Source organism: Magallana gigas, chromosome 9, assembly GCF_963853765.1.
Source record: "Magallana gigas chromosome 9, xbMagGiga1.1, whole genome shotgun sequence".
NCBI lineage: Eukaryota > Metazoa > Mollusca > Bivalvia > Ostreida > Ostreidae > Magallana > Magallana gigas.
In genome coordinates this window covers 7548582-7568786 of record NC_088861.1, presented here as the reverse complement: position 1 = coordinate 7568786, position 20205 = coordinate 7548582, and the positions used below count along the sequence as shown (strand labels likewise).

Sequence of the window (20205 nt, the reverse complement as noted above, 5' to 3'; positions counted from 1 at the left end):
GGAATCATTCTTTGAGTATTATGAGGTGATAATTTTGGTCGGGGCGTGATCAAATCCAATAAAGCCCGAAGGGCTTTATGATAGATTTGATCACGCCCCGACCGAAATTATCACCTCATAATATTCAAAGAATGATTCCTTATTACTTATGTTTATATAATTTTAAGCCATCGTACAATTAAATATTTAAATATGAATAAGCAAACCCCGCTGGCGCCTCAATTTGGCGTCATTTGTATAATGGGTTATGTAGTACAAAATCGATACGTAGTGTTATACCAGGGAAAGACACTGGAAAATGTAAATATATTGCAATCAAGTCAGACATGTTTACAAAAATTGCTAATATGCACATTAATCAAAATTCTGTTTCTTTAAAATTTCGTTTTGGTATGAGGTCAGACTTCTAGAATATAAGATAAAGCTTCATCACCATATATTTGAGGATTAACTGAAATGGCGATTCAGTGCTGCAAATTTGATAGTTCTATATAATCAAACTACAGTTTGATTTTGTTTTGCAGGTTGACAAAGAAATTTGCAGGGTTGATAAATTTCTGGACATGTTTGTGTCAGATATCCAAGATACACAAAGGTATAGATTAAATAAATTTTGTGTGTATATATATTATATGATACTTGTATGGACCATCTTTAGATTATATATAATAAAAATATATAATTATATATATTGTACAGTTGGCCATTTTATACATAGTAGTTAGATTTTACAGGTAGAAAAAATGACGGATGTCAAACCACAACCCTTACTACTGTTAATGCATTATACATGACTTTGTACTATCATTAATGTAAACCAAATTTTATTTGCGCCCGAGAAAATTTCGTGAGGTTGGGGGAAAGCCATATGTCGTCACAAATATTTCTTGCAGCGAACCAGTCATTAGATATTCTCTTGTCAATTTTTCGCAACTTTTTTTTAGAAGACAGCACCGGGTATTTCATTTTGAAACTGATGATCAAGAACCATGGGCTATCCTGCTTGCCAAACATGGTATTAATTTCGATCGAGTCACTCAACGTATTAAGAAGGTGCCTGATTTTGTTCTGTCTGCCTTTCAAAGACAAACAAAGCTGTGGAAACTTTAATACCCTACCTCTTTTTTAGGTTGATTCTTCTTTACGTGTACACGTCATCAGAGATGGTAATTATTCACATAAAGGCATTGTTTTGTGGTCTACCGAGCAAACTGGTATTGATGATGAAAAATTTGAAGAGGCGGCCTCAATCGTAAGTTGTAAATGAGGTGTTTGGTGATGAAAATGATTGCATTACCTTTTTATATTCCTTTTGTGACCGTATAATTTGTCTGTATAATTGGTAAGAATTAAAAATATATAATCAGGTAATTCATGAATTATACATTTCCGCTGTAATGTTTATTGTTGATTGGTATGAAAAATGTTGTTTCTAAATGAAAGAATAGTCAATGGGGACTGTTTATTATCGTACTTGTATTTTAGATTAAGGAAGAGATTAGCCTGATTGAGAATATTATATCTGGTGGTCAAGGCAATCAGAGGTGAGGGAAAAATCTTCTTTTAAAAAAAAAAGAATTCCACCCGAACAACTTGCCTATGGGTATTGTTTTTCAAATGTAACAACTTGTGGCAATTTATGCTTTATAAACTGCATGCGAAAAGATTTATGAAAAAACCTATAATGTACCAAGTTATGTTTTACTTGTATAAGAGAACAATATAAAATTAAATCCTCATAATTTAACTTTTTAACATTAAAGAATGACATTAATTTGTACAAAATTAAATGCAACGTCAAGGAGATTTAAAATGTGTTTTGTGTGCACGTCACTTTATGAAGTAGATATTAAGTTATGTTATATGATAATATCATAATGATATAGATGAATTTTTTTAGCCAATCAAACAAGCGTTTACAATAGATTCTAAATTTAAAAATTAGTTAATGCTTATAACATTAAATAACAAAAGCCATTCCTTTCATCTATATAATAAGCTTATTTTTAAACTTTTCTAAAATATTATACATTTTGTTTAGTCTTGCACATAATATTTAATGCACTGTTAACCAAAACAGGTAGATAAAATATGATTTTCTACCTTTTCGTGAACAAAATAGTCTTAAATATTTTGGAAGAATATATTTTATGTTTATGTAACATTATTCTCTCTCTCTCTCTGTCTCTCTCTCTCTCTCTCTGTGTCTCTCTCTCTCCATTTTACCTTGACTAAATGATATTAATTCTTTGTTTTAAATGAAAGACTTTATGATGATAATTGTGTTACCTAACCATAACCTTAATAATTATTTAATACCAACAGCTTCATGCTACTCGTGTGATAATTTGAACACAAAACTGTACACTGGAATTTTGGTGAAAAAATTCTACATTGCCCATTAAAAAAGGGTACAAAATTTAAAAGGTACTAAATATCACTTAAATTCTTCTGATAAGACACCTTATTTCTAAACCAACAAATGTACAATGTCATGTATATTGTCGCAAATGTCAAAAAACGGTACATTTTGCGTACCGCGAGTACATATGCATGTAACATGTATGTCTACTTCTATTATAGAAGTAGCGTATGGCATCAGGGCTTTCCTTCCATTTCTTTCTCTGTCTAGCATCTTTTTTGCTTGCATTCCAACAGTATATGCCAGCCAGTTGTATCTTCTTCTTTTCCAACAGTTTCTCTCCAGGCAATCTTTGGTCTTCCTCTTGCTCTTTTGTCTGGCTTGGTTAGCCATCCCAGGGCTACATTACAGTCATCATTTTGTTACATGTATCTCCTTTATGTGTATCTTATACAATTCCATCTTCTTATATATTCCACAGCTGTTGGTATTTAGTTCTGATATTTCTATTATACATGTACCGGTATTACGTCTTGTTGTGTGTTAAAGGGGCATGGTCACGATTTTGGTCAACAATTATTTTTTCGATTTTAATGTTTACATTGCTTCAGTAAGGCATTTTTAATAGGCAACTAAAATTTAAGTGTCATTTGATGAATCATAAGCGAGTTACAGAGCTAACAATTCATTGCTATGTAAACAAAGCGTTTGTTTACATTTTGAATGTTGAAGTGAAAATTCCAGTTTTTAAACTAAAATGAATGTGTTAATCGTTAGGAACTGTTTATTTATGCTTAAAATGAATAATAAGATAGACAAACCAGCTTTGAAAAGATTTTTACTGGTATATTGAACCTATGTAAACAAAAACAGGGCACGAGTCTTGTTTACATGACGAAGAATTGTAATCCCAGTGTCTTGCTTAAAACTCAATGACTGGCACCCAAATTTCATTTGATCATTAGAAATGCATTCCTAAAGCATTGCAAATAATAAAAACAGAAAAATAAAATTTGACCAAAATCGTGACCATGCCCCTTTAAAGGGACATGGTCACGATTTTGGTCAAATTCTACTTTGCTGTTTTTATTATTCACAATGCTTTAGAAATGCATCTCTAATGATCAAATGAAATTTGAGAGTCAGTCGTAGAAATATAAGCAAGACACATGGCTAACAATTCTTTGTCGTGTAAATAAGGCTCGTGCCCTGTTCTTGTTTACAAAGGTGCAGTAAAGCAATAAAAATCTTTTTCAAGCTAATTTGACAATCTTCTAATTCATTATATGCATAAATAAACAGGTCCTTGCGTTTTACACATTCATTTTAGGTCTAAAACTGTAATTGCCCCATCAACATTCAAAATGTAAACAAAAGCTTTGTTTACATAGCAAAGAATTGTAAGGCCCGTAACTCAACTTATAACTCAACGAATGACATTCAAATTTTGGTTGCCGATTAAATGCCTTACTGAAGCATTGTAAACATCAAGAGAGGAAAAATAATTTTGACCAAATTTTGACCATGCCCCTTTAAATTGCCTTCCAATTTTTAGCATTCTTTTTTGGGCCCTTTATCGGGGATGCGTCTTCATTTTTTCATCAGTATTGCATCCCTACGATATTAAAAGTCTAGGTGTTCCTTCCAAATTGTTGGTATCATACATGCAGACATTATTTTTTGATTTTCTGAGACAAGTCCTTTGATTCGTATCTCCCAGGTGTTGGTTTTTATTTTTTTAATACGTTTTAGGAAACATCTTGATGCATCTTTTTGGAGATTTTCATAAGTCTTAGTGTATTTGTTGTTTTGTAGTTTAATGTTTAGTTTAATTAAGATTTATTTTTTAGTTGGAAATTGGTGGAATTTGAAATAAAAAGTCACCATCTCCAGTCACTGTATCGTTTAATTGGCGATAATGTTAGTTGGATTAGCCAACTTTTGGAAAAATTAGACAAGGTACGTTAGAAGAAAGCTAGAACAGGCAGTATGGCATGGTATGGTGTTTTGTTTTATATTGTGTAGTTTGTCATGTAATTATATTGAGAAATATACTGTGAAATATAGCCGTAATTCCGTCGCTGCTTATCATATTAATCAAATGTCTGTTGCTTCAGTTCAATCCATCGCTGAAATTGATTGCCACACGTAACACCATTTTCCTTGTGTGTCCAGATAATGTGGGCGATGACGTAATAAAGGAGGCCACATCTCTAGTAAGATGTACAGTTTTGTGTAATGTATATCTATGTTTTTCTGAATTTTCTTCATCTACTTTCAAGTATTTTGAATGTATAGAACTTGTAGTCTGAACTGTCATCTAGTTTTCAATACTTTTTAGCTCACCTGAGCTGAAAGCTCAAGTGATCTATTCTGATCACATTTTGTCTGTCGTCCGTCTGTCCGTCTGTCTGTCTGTCCGTAAACTTTTCACATTTTCAACATCTTCTCAAGAACTACTGGGCCAATTTCAACCAAACTTGGCACAAATCATCCTTAGGCAAAGGGGATTCAAAGTTGTGAAAATTAAGGGCCACACTCGTTTTCAAGGGGAGATAATTAGAAATTAATGAAAAATTTCGATAAATTTTCAAAAATCTTCTTCTCAAGAAACAGAAAGCCAGGAAAGCTGAAACTTGTGTGGAAGCATCCTCAGGTAGTGTAGATTCAAAGTTGTGAAAATCATGACCCCCAGGGGTAGGGTGGGGCCACAATGGGGGGTCGAAGTTTTACATAGAAATATATATAGAGTTAATCTTTAAAAATCTTCTTCTCAGAAACTAAACAGCCAGGAAAGATGAAACTTGTGTGCAAGCATCCTCAGGTAGTGTAGATTCAAAGTTGTGAAAATCATGACCCCCGGGGGAAGGTTGGGGCTACAATGGGGGGTCGATGTTTTACATAGGACATAGGGTGAGGCCACATTGGGGGGGGGGGTGTTAAAGTTTTACATAGGAATATATAGAGTAAATCTTTAAAAATCTTCTTCTCAGAAACTAATCAGCAAGATGATTCTTTATAATTGTTAAGACTTTGGCTCCAGGACAATTCTTCAGCCTCACAAGAAGGTTCAGAGTTTGATGTAGCTAAATATCCCATATATAAACAATTGTAAAGGATCTTTTTGAGAACTGCAATACTCAACATGTGATATGACTATAAAATTGAAGCAGGCAGCTATTTTTTCATTAGAATCTTTTTGTATTACTGTATTGAGTTATTGCCCTTGATTTATTGATTCTTGATTATTTTTAATTAATGCATCCACTGTTAACCAATTATTGTGATGATTATTTTTATACAATAATAAATATTCAATGTATGTAAGTTGTTCTGCATCAGTAGTTTTGGGTTAGGCCGGATTAGTGAATTATTTTAGGCCGGCACATATATAGGGATAGTGTCTATTGCATTTCGAGGAGCGACTGTTTCGGTTTAACCTTGAACAGGTATGGATAGATTGAGTGTGTGGACATCCCTGCTCTATCTAATCTTCATGTTTTTCTAACCTCCTATACAGAGTGTGCGGTCGTTCCTGCCCTGTATCGCATTAATACAAGTGTGCGGTCATACTAGTCCTGCTTGTATTGGTAGTGGTTGCGGCGGAGCACTAGTGTAAGGTCATCCCTGCTGGTGTTCTGGCCTTTCTAGCGCAAGTGTGCGGTACTCCCTGCTTGCGCTAGGTTGAGATGTTGGCGCAAGTGTGTGGTCATCCCTGCTTGCGTTAACGTTGGTACTTGTTCAGTTGCGTAGGTATGCGGTCATTCCTGCCTGCGTAACGTTGAGTCCCTATATATGTGCAGGAGCGGTGATTAAAGTCTGCTCTTGTAAATAATGGCAGCAATCAGGGCTATCCGAGTTCCAAGGGGGAAAAATGGATTTTATTTATACAGGATCTACATGTATTATTGTACATTGTCCAGATTGTTTGTATTATGACTCCATTAAGCTGACTTTATCATACCTATTGTTCCTCAGGTGAGCGATGTGGCCCATGGGCCTCTTGTTTTGAGTTATTTATAATTATCGTTATCAACCAAGTGAATGTTTTCTGTCTTTTAGATTAATCATGAAAGGGAAAAGGTTGAGAAGTTCTTCGACATGTTCATATCAGACACCGAAGACCTGGAAAGGTATTGCTCCCATTATATAGTAGCAAAACTGTCCAAGTACAAAACTTTAATTATCAACCAACCTTGTTGTGTTCGCAACTTCGATAAACAACTTGCATGTAACATGGTATTTGTCAGCGAATGAATTGTCTCATCTTTTATACGGGAGGAAGGTTCATGATATTCTCAAAGTTATCAAAGCCTATACTATTAACTAAAGATAACCTTATTAAGAGGCAGTCTACCATAGAACCATGCAAATGGCTATCAATGGAAGTATATCGAAATTTCATGAGACTTGGCACAGATATTCATGATAATCTAACTTGATTATAATGAGAATGATTTTTATTACATTACATCAGTAACTATGGAAACGGATGGCACTTGGGTTTCCCCTTGTTCTATTTATAGAACTTTTGAAAAATTAGACAGCATACAATTCTTTTTAGTTTACTGGAAATATTACACACTGCAATTGAATGAAACCCGTTTCTTCACATTGTGAAAACCCATAGGTATTCTGAATAATAAGGAATTTAAATTTCTAAACACAATACACAAAGATATGTGGGCCTTAACTTCATGAAAATACTGAAATTTTACCAAAATTGACCTATTTGCACTAAAACTGGCATAACTGCCCAAGAAACGCATCAATTAATATAATATTTTGTCAGCTTATATGGTCTTTATTTATCTTTAATCTGGTTGAGGGAATTTGGTTGCAAATGAAATTCTGTGGAAATTTTGGGGGGTGGGTGGATTTGGGAGGGGGTTGGGGTGGACATGGTGCACTTTTATCTAGGGTAAGAAAAATGCTATTACATAATTATTTAGATTTTCCTTGCCAAATAAAACAAGTAGTAATGGAGAATTAAGTAGTCTTAAAAATTAAACACACAGAATTACTATGAATTGCCCTCAGTCAAGGGGGGGGGGGGGGGCTGCGATTGAAAGGAAACTTGGACCATTAAGTTTGTCACCTAACAGCGACGCGCAGTGGGTTAGAGGGTGTACTACGAATCTGTAAGTCATGAGTTTGACTCCCGCTCTGGGTTTTTACAATTTTTACCTCTCCAAATATTTTTAAAAGCTCTTTTTTGGTTAAATATTGTAAAATTTGAAAATTTTAAACCGGTGAAAGTATTTCAATCACAATGTACATTAATCCATATTAAAATCGACAGATGTCCCACAGCACCTCAATTTATATAAGCATCCGCTTTGACATAAAACTGTTAAAATACAATAACAATGGATTTCATGTTACATGTATTCAAATTTAAATGAATGTACATATCAAACATTTTTTTTTATCATATACATTTGTATTTTTGAGCAGAGTTTACAACATAAGTATATTGTTAAGATGATATCTGAGAAGAACACAGCAAATAACAATCTTTAACTTAAGGATGACGTTTACTCAGAATGAAAAAAAATTCCACTGATGATAATGAAAAACCAACTATTGTGTGTTATAGACCTTTTATTGTAGTGTTATTTTTCATTTTCAAAAAAGTAGGTCAATGACCTACTTTTTGAGTTAATGGCCATTGTATATTTTTGGAAAATTAAAGGAAAATCACTTAAAATTTTACACTATGATTGAGATTTTCTTAATTGTGAAAATAATACAAATTGCTCAACACTTTTGAAAATGAAATACAATTTATGAATGGCAGTGACACTAAATACATACAAAGCAGTAAGTTTTCCTTCACAATTTTTATAAATATTCCAGTCCGAATTTCCTCTATAACTTTTCAAATTCCTACCCATTTTTGATCCAATTTAACAAAAAATTGAATGATGATAATATAAAAACATTTATAGTATTAAACTACTTTTATTGGTCTTATTCTGTTGGCATATAGTTTATATGAGGTCAATGATCAAAATTTTGAGATATGGTGTCTTTTCACGTTTTTAAGCATATTTCAATATTTTTTAAATTCATGCCATACGGTTATCATAATGAATAAATGAGGTAAAACTACCAGAAAATATGCAAATTTATATAGACTAAAATATAAAATCTTAACTTTTAATATTAGAGTACTTCCAAAAATGTTTTAGCAGAAAACAAAATCTGCAAAATTTAGTCCGAATTTCCTCTGTTTGGCTAAAAGTCTATTTTTGTTTTGGCATAATTCCATAATATAGTAGAATTATCGAATGTTATGTCAATAATAATTCATTTCACAGATACTTTTTGTGTTTAGAACAAATTTTACTCATGACATTGAACTTTATAACAATCCGAATTCGAGAACTCAAACCCTGAGTAAACAACACCCTTAATAAATAACCTGTTTAATATTCATGGATTATTTGTTACAGTTATAAACTTCAAAATGTACATATAACCACCTGATATGAAAAAAAAAATCCTGAAAAGCCTACATGTAACACTCATTTATAAGAAATACTTGTAATGAGCCTTTGCTTCAAATGGAGCAAAAAGCAAAGACCAAATTATTGCAGTTATTTTCATGAAATATGAAAAGCCATTGTTTACAAAGCTATGAAATAAAATATGCAATACAACCAAATTTCAACCTTCAATGAATACATCGGAAAGAGAATTTTAATTTCAGAAAAAAAGATACAAAATCAGTGAATTGAAATATTCATTATTCAGTTACATACGAAAAAAAGACAGAGATGTGCAATTAATTTAAATTTAGAAAGTTATCATCATCAATTAATACATGTATCCCTATTAGCCAAATAACATCATCAATAATACATGTAGTGCTATTAGTCAAGTAAAATCATCAATTTATACATGTAGCATTAGTGGACAACTATTATGATCAATTAATACATGTATCACTTTTGGCCAAATAACAACATCAATTCATACATGTAGTGCTATTAGTCAAATAAAATCATTAATTTATACATGTAGCCGTATAAGACATCTATTTTCAATTCATACATTTAACACTGTTAGACAAATACATGTATTACCATCAATTTATACATGTAGCACTAATAACCAAACAACAACTACTCACACATGTAGCACTTATCTTTTAGTCAAATAAAATCATAAATTCATACATGTAGTGCTATTGAACAACCTTTATCATCATTCATACATGTTGCCCTAAAAGCTAAATAACATCATTGATTCATACATATAGCACTGATAACCAAACAACATCAATTCATACATGAATCACTATTTGCCAAATAACATCATCAATTTAAACATGTAGCAATTTAAGACAACAATGATCATTAATTCATGTATGTACATGTTTCACTATTGGCCAAATAACATCATTAATTCATGTAGCGCTGTTAGCCAAATACATGTAACCTCTTCAATTCATACATGTGGCGCTACTAGTCTAAGAACATCATCAATTCAAACGTATAGCACAATTAGCTAGCCAGGTAACACCATCAATTCACACTAGTGCTATATGTCAACTTTTATCATCAAATCATTCATAAAGTTTACATCCTCAATTGATATACGTAGCGCTATTGGCCAAATAACAATCAATTCATACCTGTAGCGCTATTAGTACAAAAACATTATCAATTCATATATGTGTAGTGCTAATTGAGGACTAACATCATCATTCGTACATGAAATGCTATTATAGAACAGACAACATCAATTCATATATTAATTATGTAATGTTTTTAGCAAACTTACATCATCAATTCCTTCTTGTAGCACTATTAGACAAATAAAATTATCAATTCATACATGTAGCACTATTAAATAACTAACATCATTAATTCATACATGTAGAGCTACTAGCCAACATTCATACATGTAGCACTTTTGGCCAAATAACATCATCAATTCATACAAGTGATGTTAGACAACTCTTATCATCAAATCATTAATGAAGTGCTATTATCTAGCTTACATCCTCAATTGATACATGTTTGTCTATTAATGGCCTAAAATAATCAATTTATACCTGTAGCGCTATTAGAAGACTTAATTACGTCATCAACTCATACACATGTAGTGCTATTAGAGGACTAACATTATATAAATAGTGCCTGTTTGGGAGGGTAACAGTTGAAATTGACACCCCAAGGACACCATTGTCAACCGACGCGAAGCGGAGGTTGACAATGGTTTTCGAGTAGTATTTAACATGAAAATATAATAATATGAATTCATGCATGTATCACAATTCTCTTTGAATACTGAAGTTGATCAAGATTCATAGATGGCTGTGATTTTACAGGGGAGTACTTTCCATATGACAATAATTTCACAGCTTCATTTAAGATTTCATGCCCTGTTCTTTCATCTTTGGACTGATCAGACCCCACAGTTTTCTGTGATGACAGAAGATCAAAATCTGAAAATAAATATATACCGGTATATTCATTAAAATATATGTATTCAAAGTATTAGACTAAACTCAGCTGTTGGATACACACATATATGTACCACTATAATACACATGTAAAGCATTGACAGCTTTAATAACAACTATATGACATTTCAGAAAAAATTATGCATTGTAAAATTTACATAAAATAATCATTTCAAGTGGCAGCCAATCTTTGAATGACCTCGATCCCTAAGATGATCACAGTGACTTTTATCTACATTTAGCATTGTCCTTGTGCCTGAATCACATTTAAGCTCATTGAACTGTAAAACTGAAATTCAACCATACAGTTCAAGAAACATATATACCACCCATGCGGCAATAATGAAAAGGGTCAAAAAATTCATATTTGGAATATCTATGATAATCTATGATAATAATGCCAAGTATGCGTCATTAATCATCTTGTACATCATGTAATATTTTTTCACTGTTATACCTCTTGGGTTAGAAAAAGATATATCAGCATCCATTGCTTCAGAATCTGTAGTTCTCTCTAATAAACAGCATATTTCTACAAAAGAGTACGGTACATTTAATGTATATCTAATATACCTGTAATGTATATGTAGTCTATATCTTAACAAAAATATAGCCAAATCTTATTTCTGATTTTCATACACAATATCTAATGTACATATACAAGTATCAATTGGATATCCCAAATGTTGATTAGTTGAACTCTCAATAGACATATTGTAAAATAACTAAATATAAAGTGTAGATGATTAAAGATTTTTAACCATTAAAAGACACTGTTATTATCAATTAATCTAATGTTGTCCAGCTAAATAAGTTTTTAGCATGAATACAAACTATAATGCTATCTTAATGGGACAAATACATTAACCATTTGAAATTCCCTTTGATTTTTAAGACATTTTTATGTATATAAACCTGTTTTTCTCTTAAATACTTAAATGAAAGATCCAAGCCTGGCATGCCCCCCCCCCCCCCCCCTAAATATCTTTGGACAACATTTGTTCTTACATGTAGTACTCCTCAACTCCTTTGTATTTATATTTTCTGTTTCATATGTAATGTACAACAAAGTTTTATGAGTTGAATACATCATAATAATTCAGTCAATCAATTGTGTAAAAAACACACCTTTCAACTCCTCCTTCAGATCTGTATTAATCTTGACACAGTTTTCTCTCAATGCGTTTTCTGCGAACACCTATTAATGGTAAAATTCCAAACATCTGATCATTCTGATGTGTCCATTATGCATTAATTTCCCCGTAAACGTTGGTTCATTTAACAGAGTTTTTGTTCATAATCAAAACAATAATTTATCAGTGACAACAGGTAAGGAAATTGAGATCAAGCATGGGTTTATAAAAGCACTAATTCATTCCTTGAATAATAAAAATAGGTTTTCAAATTTGTATGAGTATTTCAACAAGTAAATTTTAAGTTTAGAACACTATACCACTATAAAAACTAAACTGTATATCTTTTCCATAGATATCTAATCAAATTGGGAGGGGGGCAGTTTTAATCTGATATTGATGTGCATTTATTTTATGCATACATACATGAGTTTGTCCTAGCAATATTTACTGGTACACATAAGAGTACTGTTATATAAATATTTTTGGTTTGTTAAGAATTATGTCATTGGGTAAAGGCAATTTTTTCTTACCAGAACCAGTTGGAAAATGTGTGCTCAGCTTCATCCATATCTCTCGGCTTTGAATGAATGTAATTCCACTCGCGATTATGCCAGATTGAGATTGTTTATGTAGTGAATGACAGCATGTTCTCCTTTTCCTTTTCCACTGAATTCCATATTCCTGCCTGTGTTTAGCACATGTACGCCCGCTGAAATTTGACAGCCTCAACCCATGCACACCAGCACGATAATTCTGGTATTTGTACAAAATCTGACTCAGAGGTACATTTAAAATATCTCAAGTGTGCTGAAGTGTTTTTTTTACAATCCTAAAGTATATTATCTGCTTTCTCTTTACAATTTTCACCAAAACTACATTTCAAACCATCCATTTTGTTGACATCTGGCTTTCTCCAATCATTCTTCTTTATCTTCTTTACACGAGAGTTCCACAAAGGGAGATAATTTAATTTGTAAAAATCCCGAATTTAAACACCGGAATATAAGCTTAATATTTATTTGCAACCAAATTCCCATTCAAATATAATTTTTTATGGATAATTCTATTGTTTGAACCAAGAAACTCTAAATTTAAAACGTTTCTTGAGGTTTTATATCCTACTAAGAGAAGTAGTGTGTTTTGGACATTACCTATCTTATTATAATATTTGATCATCTAGCTTAAAATCAACGAATGAATTAAAAAATATGTGTGCACCAAATCAAAGGTATTTGTATCAGATTTTATGTGAATCTGACTCCATGTATGATTAAACTCTATTTAATACTTAAATGACTCTATGAAATTAGCCTTATTCATGCATGAAATTTATTATGAATAATGAGCTAAAAATAGAAATGGTCTTATCTGGGGGATTTCAGTGGTGCAGATAAATTTAACCATGAAAATTTGATAAAATAGACAATATACTTTAGATATATCCAGATAAACTATGAAAATTAATCTACACCCTTCATTATAAAATTTTGATTTTGCATGGTTCTATCGTAGACTGCCTCTTAAGTCAGGGAATTTTTGCCGGCGCAAATGTCTGGGAGTTTTTGGAGCAGGATTTTTTCCAGGTAGTTGTATGTTATTTTCGGACCAGTGTTGCGTTGAAGGTGCATGAACAATTTACAGAATATTTTTTGTACTCGCCATGTTTCAGGTGTTACAGTTTCATCAAATTGCCAGATTGATAAAAGTTTCATTCTAAAGCATTGAAGATATGCCATGTTTCAATATTAAGGGGTGATACATCTGGAAGCGCGTGATAAAATCCATGCTTATGATGTTGAGTGTGATGAATTTTTATGCCCCCCCCCCCCATATTGCTTGCTGCTGTCCGTCTGTTTCTATTGAAATAAAATTTGGTATACAAATTAATCATAATAATATCTAAGTCAAGTTCGATTTTCAGTACCATTGAGCAATTTTCGACAGAGTTATGCCCCTTGAACGTAGAAAATTTCCAATTATTTTCAGTATCCGTTCATTTTCTTCGCAGAGGATGCACTATCATATTGAAATGAAATTTGGTATACAGATTTATCATAATAATATCTTGGTCAAGTTCAATTTTGGGTACGATCGAGCATTTTTTGACAAAGTTATGCGCCTTGGACTTACAAAAAAATCCAATTATTTGAAGTTTCCGTTCATTTTCTACATAGATGTTTCCAAGGGAGGGGAGCATTAGTGTTTCACAAACATCTCTTGTTTTAATTGAATGAAAGGGTTAAAGATTTTGGTGCGGCTTAACTTACCAAGTATTTCGTTTAATAAATAAGGACAACTTTATCATTATATTATACCACATCAACTTCATCATTATTACCCACATTAAAAAAAATGCCTTTGAAATACACTTTTGTTGAATTTACTTGAGTACATTAGCCTTTTTCCTTCATATTTTCAGTGGCAAACATCGAGTTTTTAATTTTGAATCTGGAAGTATACAAACATGGGAAATCCTGCTTGGCTTTAGCGGTAGCAACTTCGACAAAGTTGCTCAACAAGTGAAGGAGGTACCTGATTTTGATGAAGTAGACTCTAAAATTTGACTTTATTATGAACTTGTATAACCCGAACACTATGTTGTATACTTTGTTGTTGTTTTTTTTATTTTAAGATTGATTCTTCCTTGCATTTGAAAATATTCACGCCAGAGGATTATAATTATGAAGGCGTTATTCTGTGGTCAACTGAAAATATTGATGATGAAAAATTTGAAGAAGCTGCGTCAATAGTAAGTTTCTTAGTCAGGTACTCAAAGAGGTTGTATGGGATAAAAAATATATAATGGCAGGCCAGTGGGCGGGCGGCTGCCAAAAGGGTATCCTTATTGTACCGATGAAAAAATACTAGCTGTTGATTTTAGTGGGGGGGGGGGGGGGGGTTTGGCCAAAACCTGCATATAAAGTACTCCATTTCTCTGGATATTAGGTAGTGTTTATTAATTCTGTGTTGACAAGTGGATTATAGATACTGTTCATACAAAAGAAAACCTTGTTTGCTGTCACATAGACAGCTTTTCTCTTGTTTATGCGTACAACGGAAATATCCATCTCACGAGTCTTTAAAAGCGAATGTGATCTAAAACTTACCGGTAAATTCCACTTAATTCAAATGATATTAAATAATTTTTTAGCTTTGTAAAACATATTTTATTATATATATTTCATACAAATACTATTTTTCTTCCAGGTCAATGGACATATTCGGGACATTAAGAAAAGCTTGAAGACGTAAAGGCGTTAAATTTACTATTCCCCTTTTCTTCAAGACATTTAAAGTACATGTATTGTGTAAAGTATTTTGGGAGTTACTTATATGCTTTATCCAGAAAAAAAACCTGAATTGAGATATTTAACCATCGTGATGAACGCTATTTTTATTAGTTGGAATTGTTGACTCACATTCTTTAGACCGTAAGTACAATGATATGCATGTGTTCTTTTACTGATGTACTGTTGATATAAGATTTTACACTACTGTAAGTCTCTTGATAAGTTGTTTAAAACATTTTGTTAAAAAGATGAATGATAATGTTTTGAATAATGCTATATGATTGTAAAAATATGATGCATCAATATATTTGAAGCATTTTCCATGTTTTGCAATTTTATCAAATGAATTAAATTGCATACAAAACTGTGAAGGCTTATGGGTTTTTGAAAGTCACATACAAGTTTTAAATCATACATATTTACGTTTTTCGGTGTCTGTCACTACAAATCAAATGTAACGTAAATATTCTTCGATACATTTCATCAGTTAGCGAATGACGTACTGTTGGGGCACAAGTGGGGTTTGCATATTAATTATAGGAAATGAAAATAACGTAAACATGTCAATATATTTTTTTTTCAATTGTACATTTAATAGTAGAATTGCTGAAAATTATAAAACTGTAAGTGACAAGAAACCATTCTTTGAATATTATGAAGTGATCATTATGTTGCACGTAATTATTATAAAGCCCTCGGGCCATAGTTGATGTGATAACACCCAGGCCATAATGATCACCTCATAATCATCAAAGAATGATTCCTTGTGCCTCAAATATATTACATGTACTATTTCATGTGAGTTATAGTATCATAAAGTTAACATGCATGCGTCACGACACCAAATGGCTTGATAAATTAAAGGGGCATGGTCACGATTTTGGTCAAAATTATTTTCTGTTTTTGTTATTTGCAATGCTTTAGGAATGCATTTGTAATGATGGCCCAAAATGTTAGAGTCGGTTGTAAAGTTACAAGCAAGATACAGTGCCCACAAGTCTTTGTCATGTAAACAAGGCTCGTGCCCTGTTTTTGTTTACATATGTTCGATATACGACTAAAAAACTTTTTCAAATTGATATATCTATTTTCTTATTCATTTTAAGCATAAATAAACAGTTCCAAACGTTTAAAACATTCATTTTAGGTCTAAAACTGGCATTTTCTCTTCAACGTTCAAAATGTAAACAAAAACTTTGTTTACATAGCAAAGAATTGTAAGATCTGTAACTTGCTTATGACTCAACAAATGACACTCAAATTTTAGCTGCTTATTAAGAATGCCTTACTGAAGCATTGTTAACAATAAAATCGGAAAAATAATTTTTGACCAAAAACCGTGACCATGCCCTTTTAAAACAAAGTTGGTGCTTCTGACCAATTTTAGATTTAAAGATATATATATATATATATATATATATATATATATATATATATATATATATATATATATATAAAAATACATTTATACAAAAATAAATTTTTAAAGACAATTTCAAATGGAATGTAAAATATTGCCCCGGGTTCCACATATATACCCTTATTCAAACTACTTTATACACGGAACTTTTCGCCCCGTTTTATTCCCCCCCCCTTCCCCCCCCCCCCCCCCCCTTTTGCCCTTCTTGCCACTTGGCGAATTTAGGGCTTGGCGAATGATCTCTCTTTTAACACATTTTGTGCGCATTTAAAACGGGGCGAAACCGATTGCAAGTGTTCAAGGGCGAAAATTACACGGGGGAAAAATACCCCTGTATACAGTACTACATGTAGCCCCCAATGACACGGTCATTGCACTAATCTAAGGAATAAATAATCACTCTACATCCCTTTAATAAAACCCTTTCAAAATTTGCGCATGAAAAGAGGCGACAACATATTCGTGCGACCGACAAATTTAGATTTGAATCACTAACTTTTGCCGAAATATTCACAAAAAAGTATTCGTACGAAATTCGCATGATCTTATGGGACCGTTTGGCGATGCAAACGCATTTAATTAAATCTCCCGATATATCTTGCGTCTATTTGGGACTGTTGTACAATGAAAGTAATGCGGTAGGAATGCGCAAGTGATCGGACTATTGAACGTGCGCCAATGTGATTGAACGTGCGGCGCTCGTGCCGTCATGCTATGCTCGTGCGAGTCAGGTGGGGGTATATATACTGGTATATTTAGTACCTTCATAACCCGCATGAATCATCAAAGAAAGCATTTTATTGTTTATATTTAAATCTTTCTTTTTACAATTTAATAAACTTTATTGTAAAAAAAATAAGAAAATCAACTAAATTATTAATGTACATCAGTGTGTTAGATAATAATAGAAACAGTCAAATGGAATTTGAGTCCGAACTAATATCTAATCCGTCCGAACAAATCCTAATTCGTCCAAAGAATTACCGGAAACTTATTCGTCCGAACAAATCCTATTTCGTCCGAACAAATAAGATTTAATTATTTTTTCATCTGGCCCTTCCACGCCGCCGTAAACAAGAGACAATGTTTATATGTATAAAAATAAGCAGACAAGACAAATCTAAACTGATCAGAAATACCATCTATCAAAAAAAGACTTTTCAAATTATGTATTGATTTTGCAGTAACAAAGGCAAATCGCATGTTTAGTTATGTCGAAACGCAAAACGAAATTGATGTCACGTGGCACGCTTTGTAGAGACAAGTAACAATTATGAAAAGACGAATATGGCCACGAATATGGCCACATAAAAATATTAATAATTACGAGAAAAGATCTCGTTATTACGAGTTGATTATCTCGTTATTACAAAAAAAGTTCTTGTTAATTACGAGAAAAGATCTCGTTATTAGTGTAATGATAAAGATCTCGTTATTACGAGAAAAGATCTCGTAATTACAAGAAAAATTTTAATATCTCGATATCACGAATTAATTATCTCATAATTACGAGAAAATATCTCGTTATGATAAAATACAATGATAGTAGTTTTTTTTATTCATTATAGTGAAAATATAAAAAGTGTTCCTCGTTCATCAGATTTAGACCTCTAAGTGGATTGGTTCACCCTTTCAGTCTATTTTTTTTTCAAGAAACATTAATTCAATTTTGATTATTTTTGAATAACAAAGATCATTATGTATTAATTTCTACATAAAATGATCGGATTTTACATAATAATAAGTGGAAAGAACTTGATGTAATTTTACTTTTCAACGTATACTACAATCCCACTGCAAAGTAAAAACCAGACAGTCTTAGTCATACAAACACAATTTCATTAGCTACAGATAACTATATAGTTTCAATCATGGATATACGGGATTTACCCCGGATTGTGTTTTATATATTCAGGCACAACCTAAATTGAAAATAACTGTTTTTGTATGTTAGCATTTCGGAGTCTGAAAACGAATTATCCTTCATAATAATAAATTGGTCAACTAATTTATTAATCAATCTGCTTTGCTCCTTATTTTATGAATTTCTTAATATATTTTCATCCATTTTACATACAGAGACTCATAGAATACATGTGGAACAATGAAAGCACCATTTTATATAGATCGTTTCTTGTTATAACGAGATATTTTCTCATATTAACGAGATCTTTTCTCGTAATAACGAGATAATTAACTCGTAGTAACGAGATCTTTTTTGTAATTACGAGAACTTATCTCGTAATAACGAGACATTTAACTCATAATAAAGAGAACTTTTCTCGTTAAAACGAGATAATTATCTCATCATTTTAAAATGGAAAAGGCCAACTTGACTTTTGCATATTTTAAAAAGTTACATACCGATATCTGAGTGCAGTGAGGTACATTGTTTCCCTTTTACATATATATTAATATATGTTTTGACAAATACATTGACTAGCTGAAGGAGAAAACTGTACCTTATTTAGTCTCAAATCCTTCAAACCCGATGACATGAACTAACTAATTGATTTCCTCAAATAAAAAGAAAACTGGACCACTTCCTCATTAAAACTTTTCGGCGAGAACCAGTTTACAACCTCATCATAAAGAATTACGACTGCATATAAAGAAATTACCATTCCATTGAACTGACCTCATAATAGAATGACTCAACAACGGCATATATTAAAATTGTCACATCATATAAAGGATTTACAATTGCATGTAAAACTTTCCCCACAATATACAAAGGTTTTACCACCATACATAATGGTTTTAATACACCATAACATGATGTAAGTACTGCATATAATGAACTTATCACCAATGTCAAGAAGTTGCACTGCATAAAAGGATTTTGCAACTGCACATGAAGAGTGTACCACAAAACATAACAATTGAACGACAATACTTTATAAGTTCATCTCTTTATGAAATGAGTTTGTCATATCATATAAAGATTTATTCATAGCATATAATGAACAAACTACTGCACATAATGATCTGACGACATAATGTAATGATAATGCCATTTCATATAAAAAAATTTACCCCTGAATATAATGAATGTAATCACCGTATATGATGATGTTAACAATGTATATAATGATGCTAACACTGCATATAATGATGCTAACACTGCATATAATGATATTACTATTGCATATAAATGAAATACCAATTCATGCAGTACTTCCTCATTTCATCATTTAATTTAAACACTGATAATTTTAATTGAAAATGATCATTATTTCAACAACTTATTCAGCCAATCACCTAAGCCCTACCTTTTTCTGCTCGGCTCAATCTTGTATTAACACTGGTCTGATGTCAACAGCCGGTGCATTGGTACTCTCATTCCTATAAGCGTATACAACGGAGTGGTCAATTTTTTTTCTATGGTGTGTTGAGTCGAATCATGCAAAAATACTACAAGTGTACATACACTTAACAAAACGTCTACAAAATAGAATAATTTGAAAATTATCAAATAAAATGATATGAAATTTTCAACATTTTGTTACTGATATGTCTTC

The 20205-nt window shown here is 32.1% G+C and overlaps 1 protein-coding gene and 1 long non-coding RNA gene across 3 annotated transcripts in view; one reads left to right on the top strand and one right to left on the bottom strand.

Moving 5' to 3' along the window:
* The window catches only part of LOC105349111 (uncharacterized), a 28028-nt gene extending 12397 nt beyond the window's left edge, over positions 1-15631 (top strand). The window contains exons 19-28 of the mRNA XM_034477382.2: positions 525-595; positions 945-1053; positions 1130-1252; positions 1486-1544; positions 4213-4321; positions 4480-4578; positions 6425-6495; positions 14394-14502; positions 14607-14723; positions 15182-15631. Of these exons, the coding sequence (XP_034333273.2) occupies positions 525-595; positions 945-1053; positions 1130-1252; positions 1486-1544; positions 4213-4321; positions 4480-4578; positions 6425-6495; positions 14394-14502; positions 14607-14723; positions 15182-15226 (912 nt within the window). The 3' untranslated portion in view covers positions 15227-15631. The remainder of the gene's footprint in view (positions 1-524; positions 596-944; positions 1054-1129; positions 1253-1485; positions 1545-4212; positions 4322-4479; positions 4579-6424; positions 6496-14393; positions 14503-14606; positions 14724-15181) is intronic.
* LOC105334957 (uncharacterized) lies at positions 7887-13024 on the bottom strand. Of its 2 annotated transcripts, XR_010709216.1 has the most exons (5): positions 12800-13013; positions 12505-12683; positions 11967-12036; positions 11296-11370; positions 7887-10820 (listed from the first exon to the last, which is right to left on the bottom strand). It is a non-coding gene; the product is annotated as an uncharacterized lncRNA (long non-coding RNA). The 2 variants fall into 2 exon arrangements; XR_004600124.2 differs by having other exon boundaries at positions 12505-13024.
* Positions 15632-20205: the final 4574 nt, after the last annotated feature.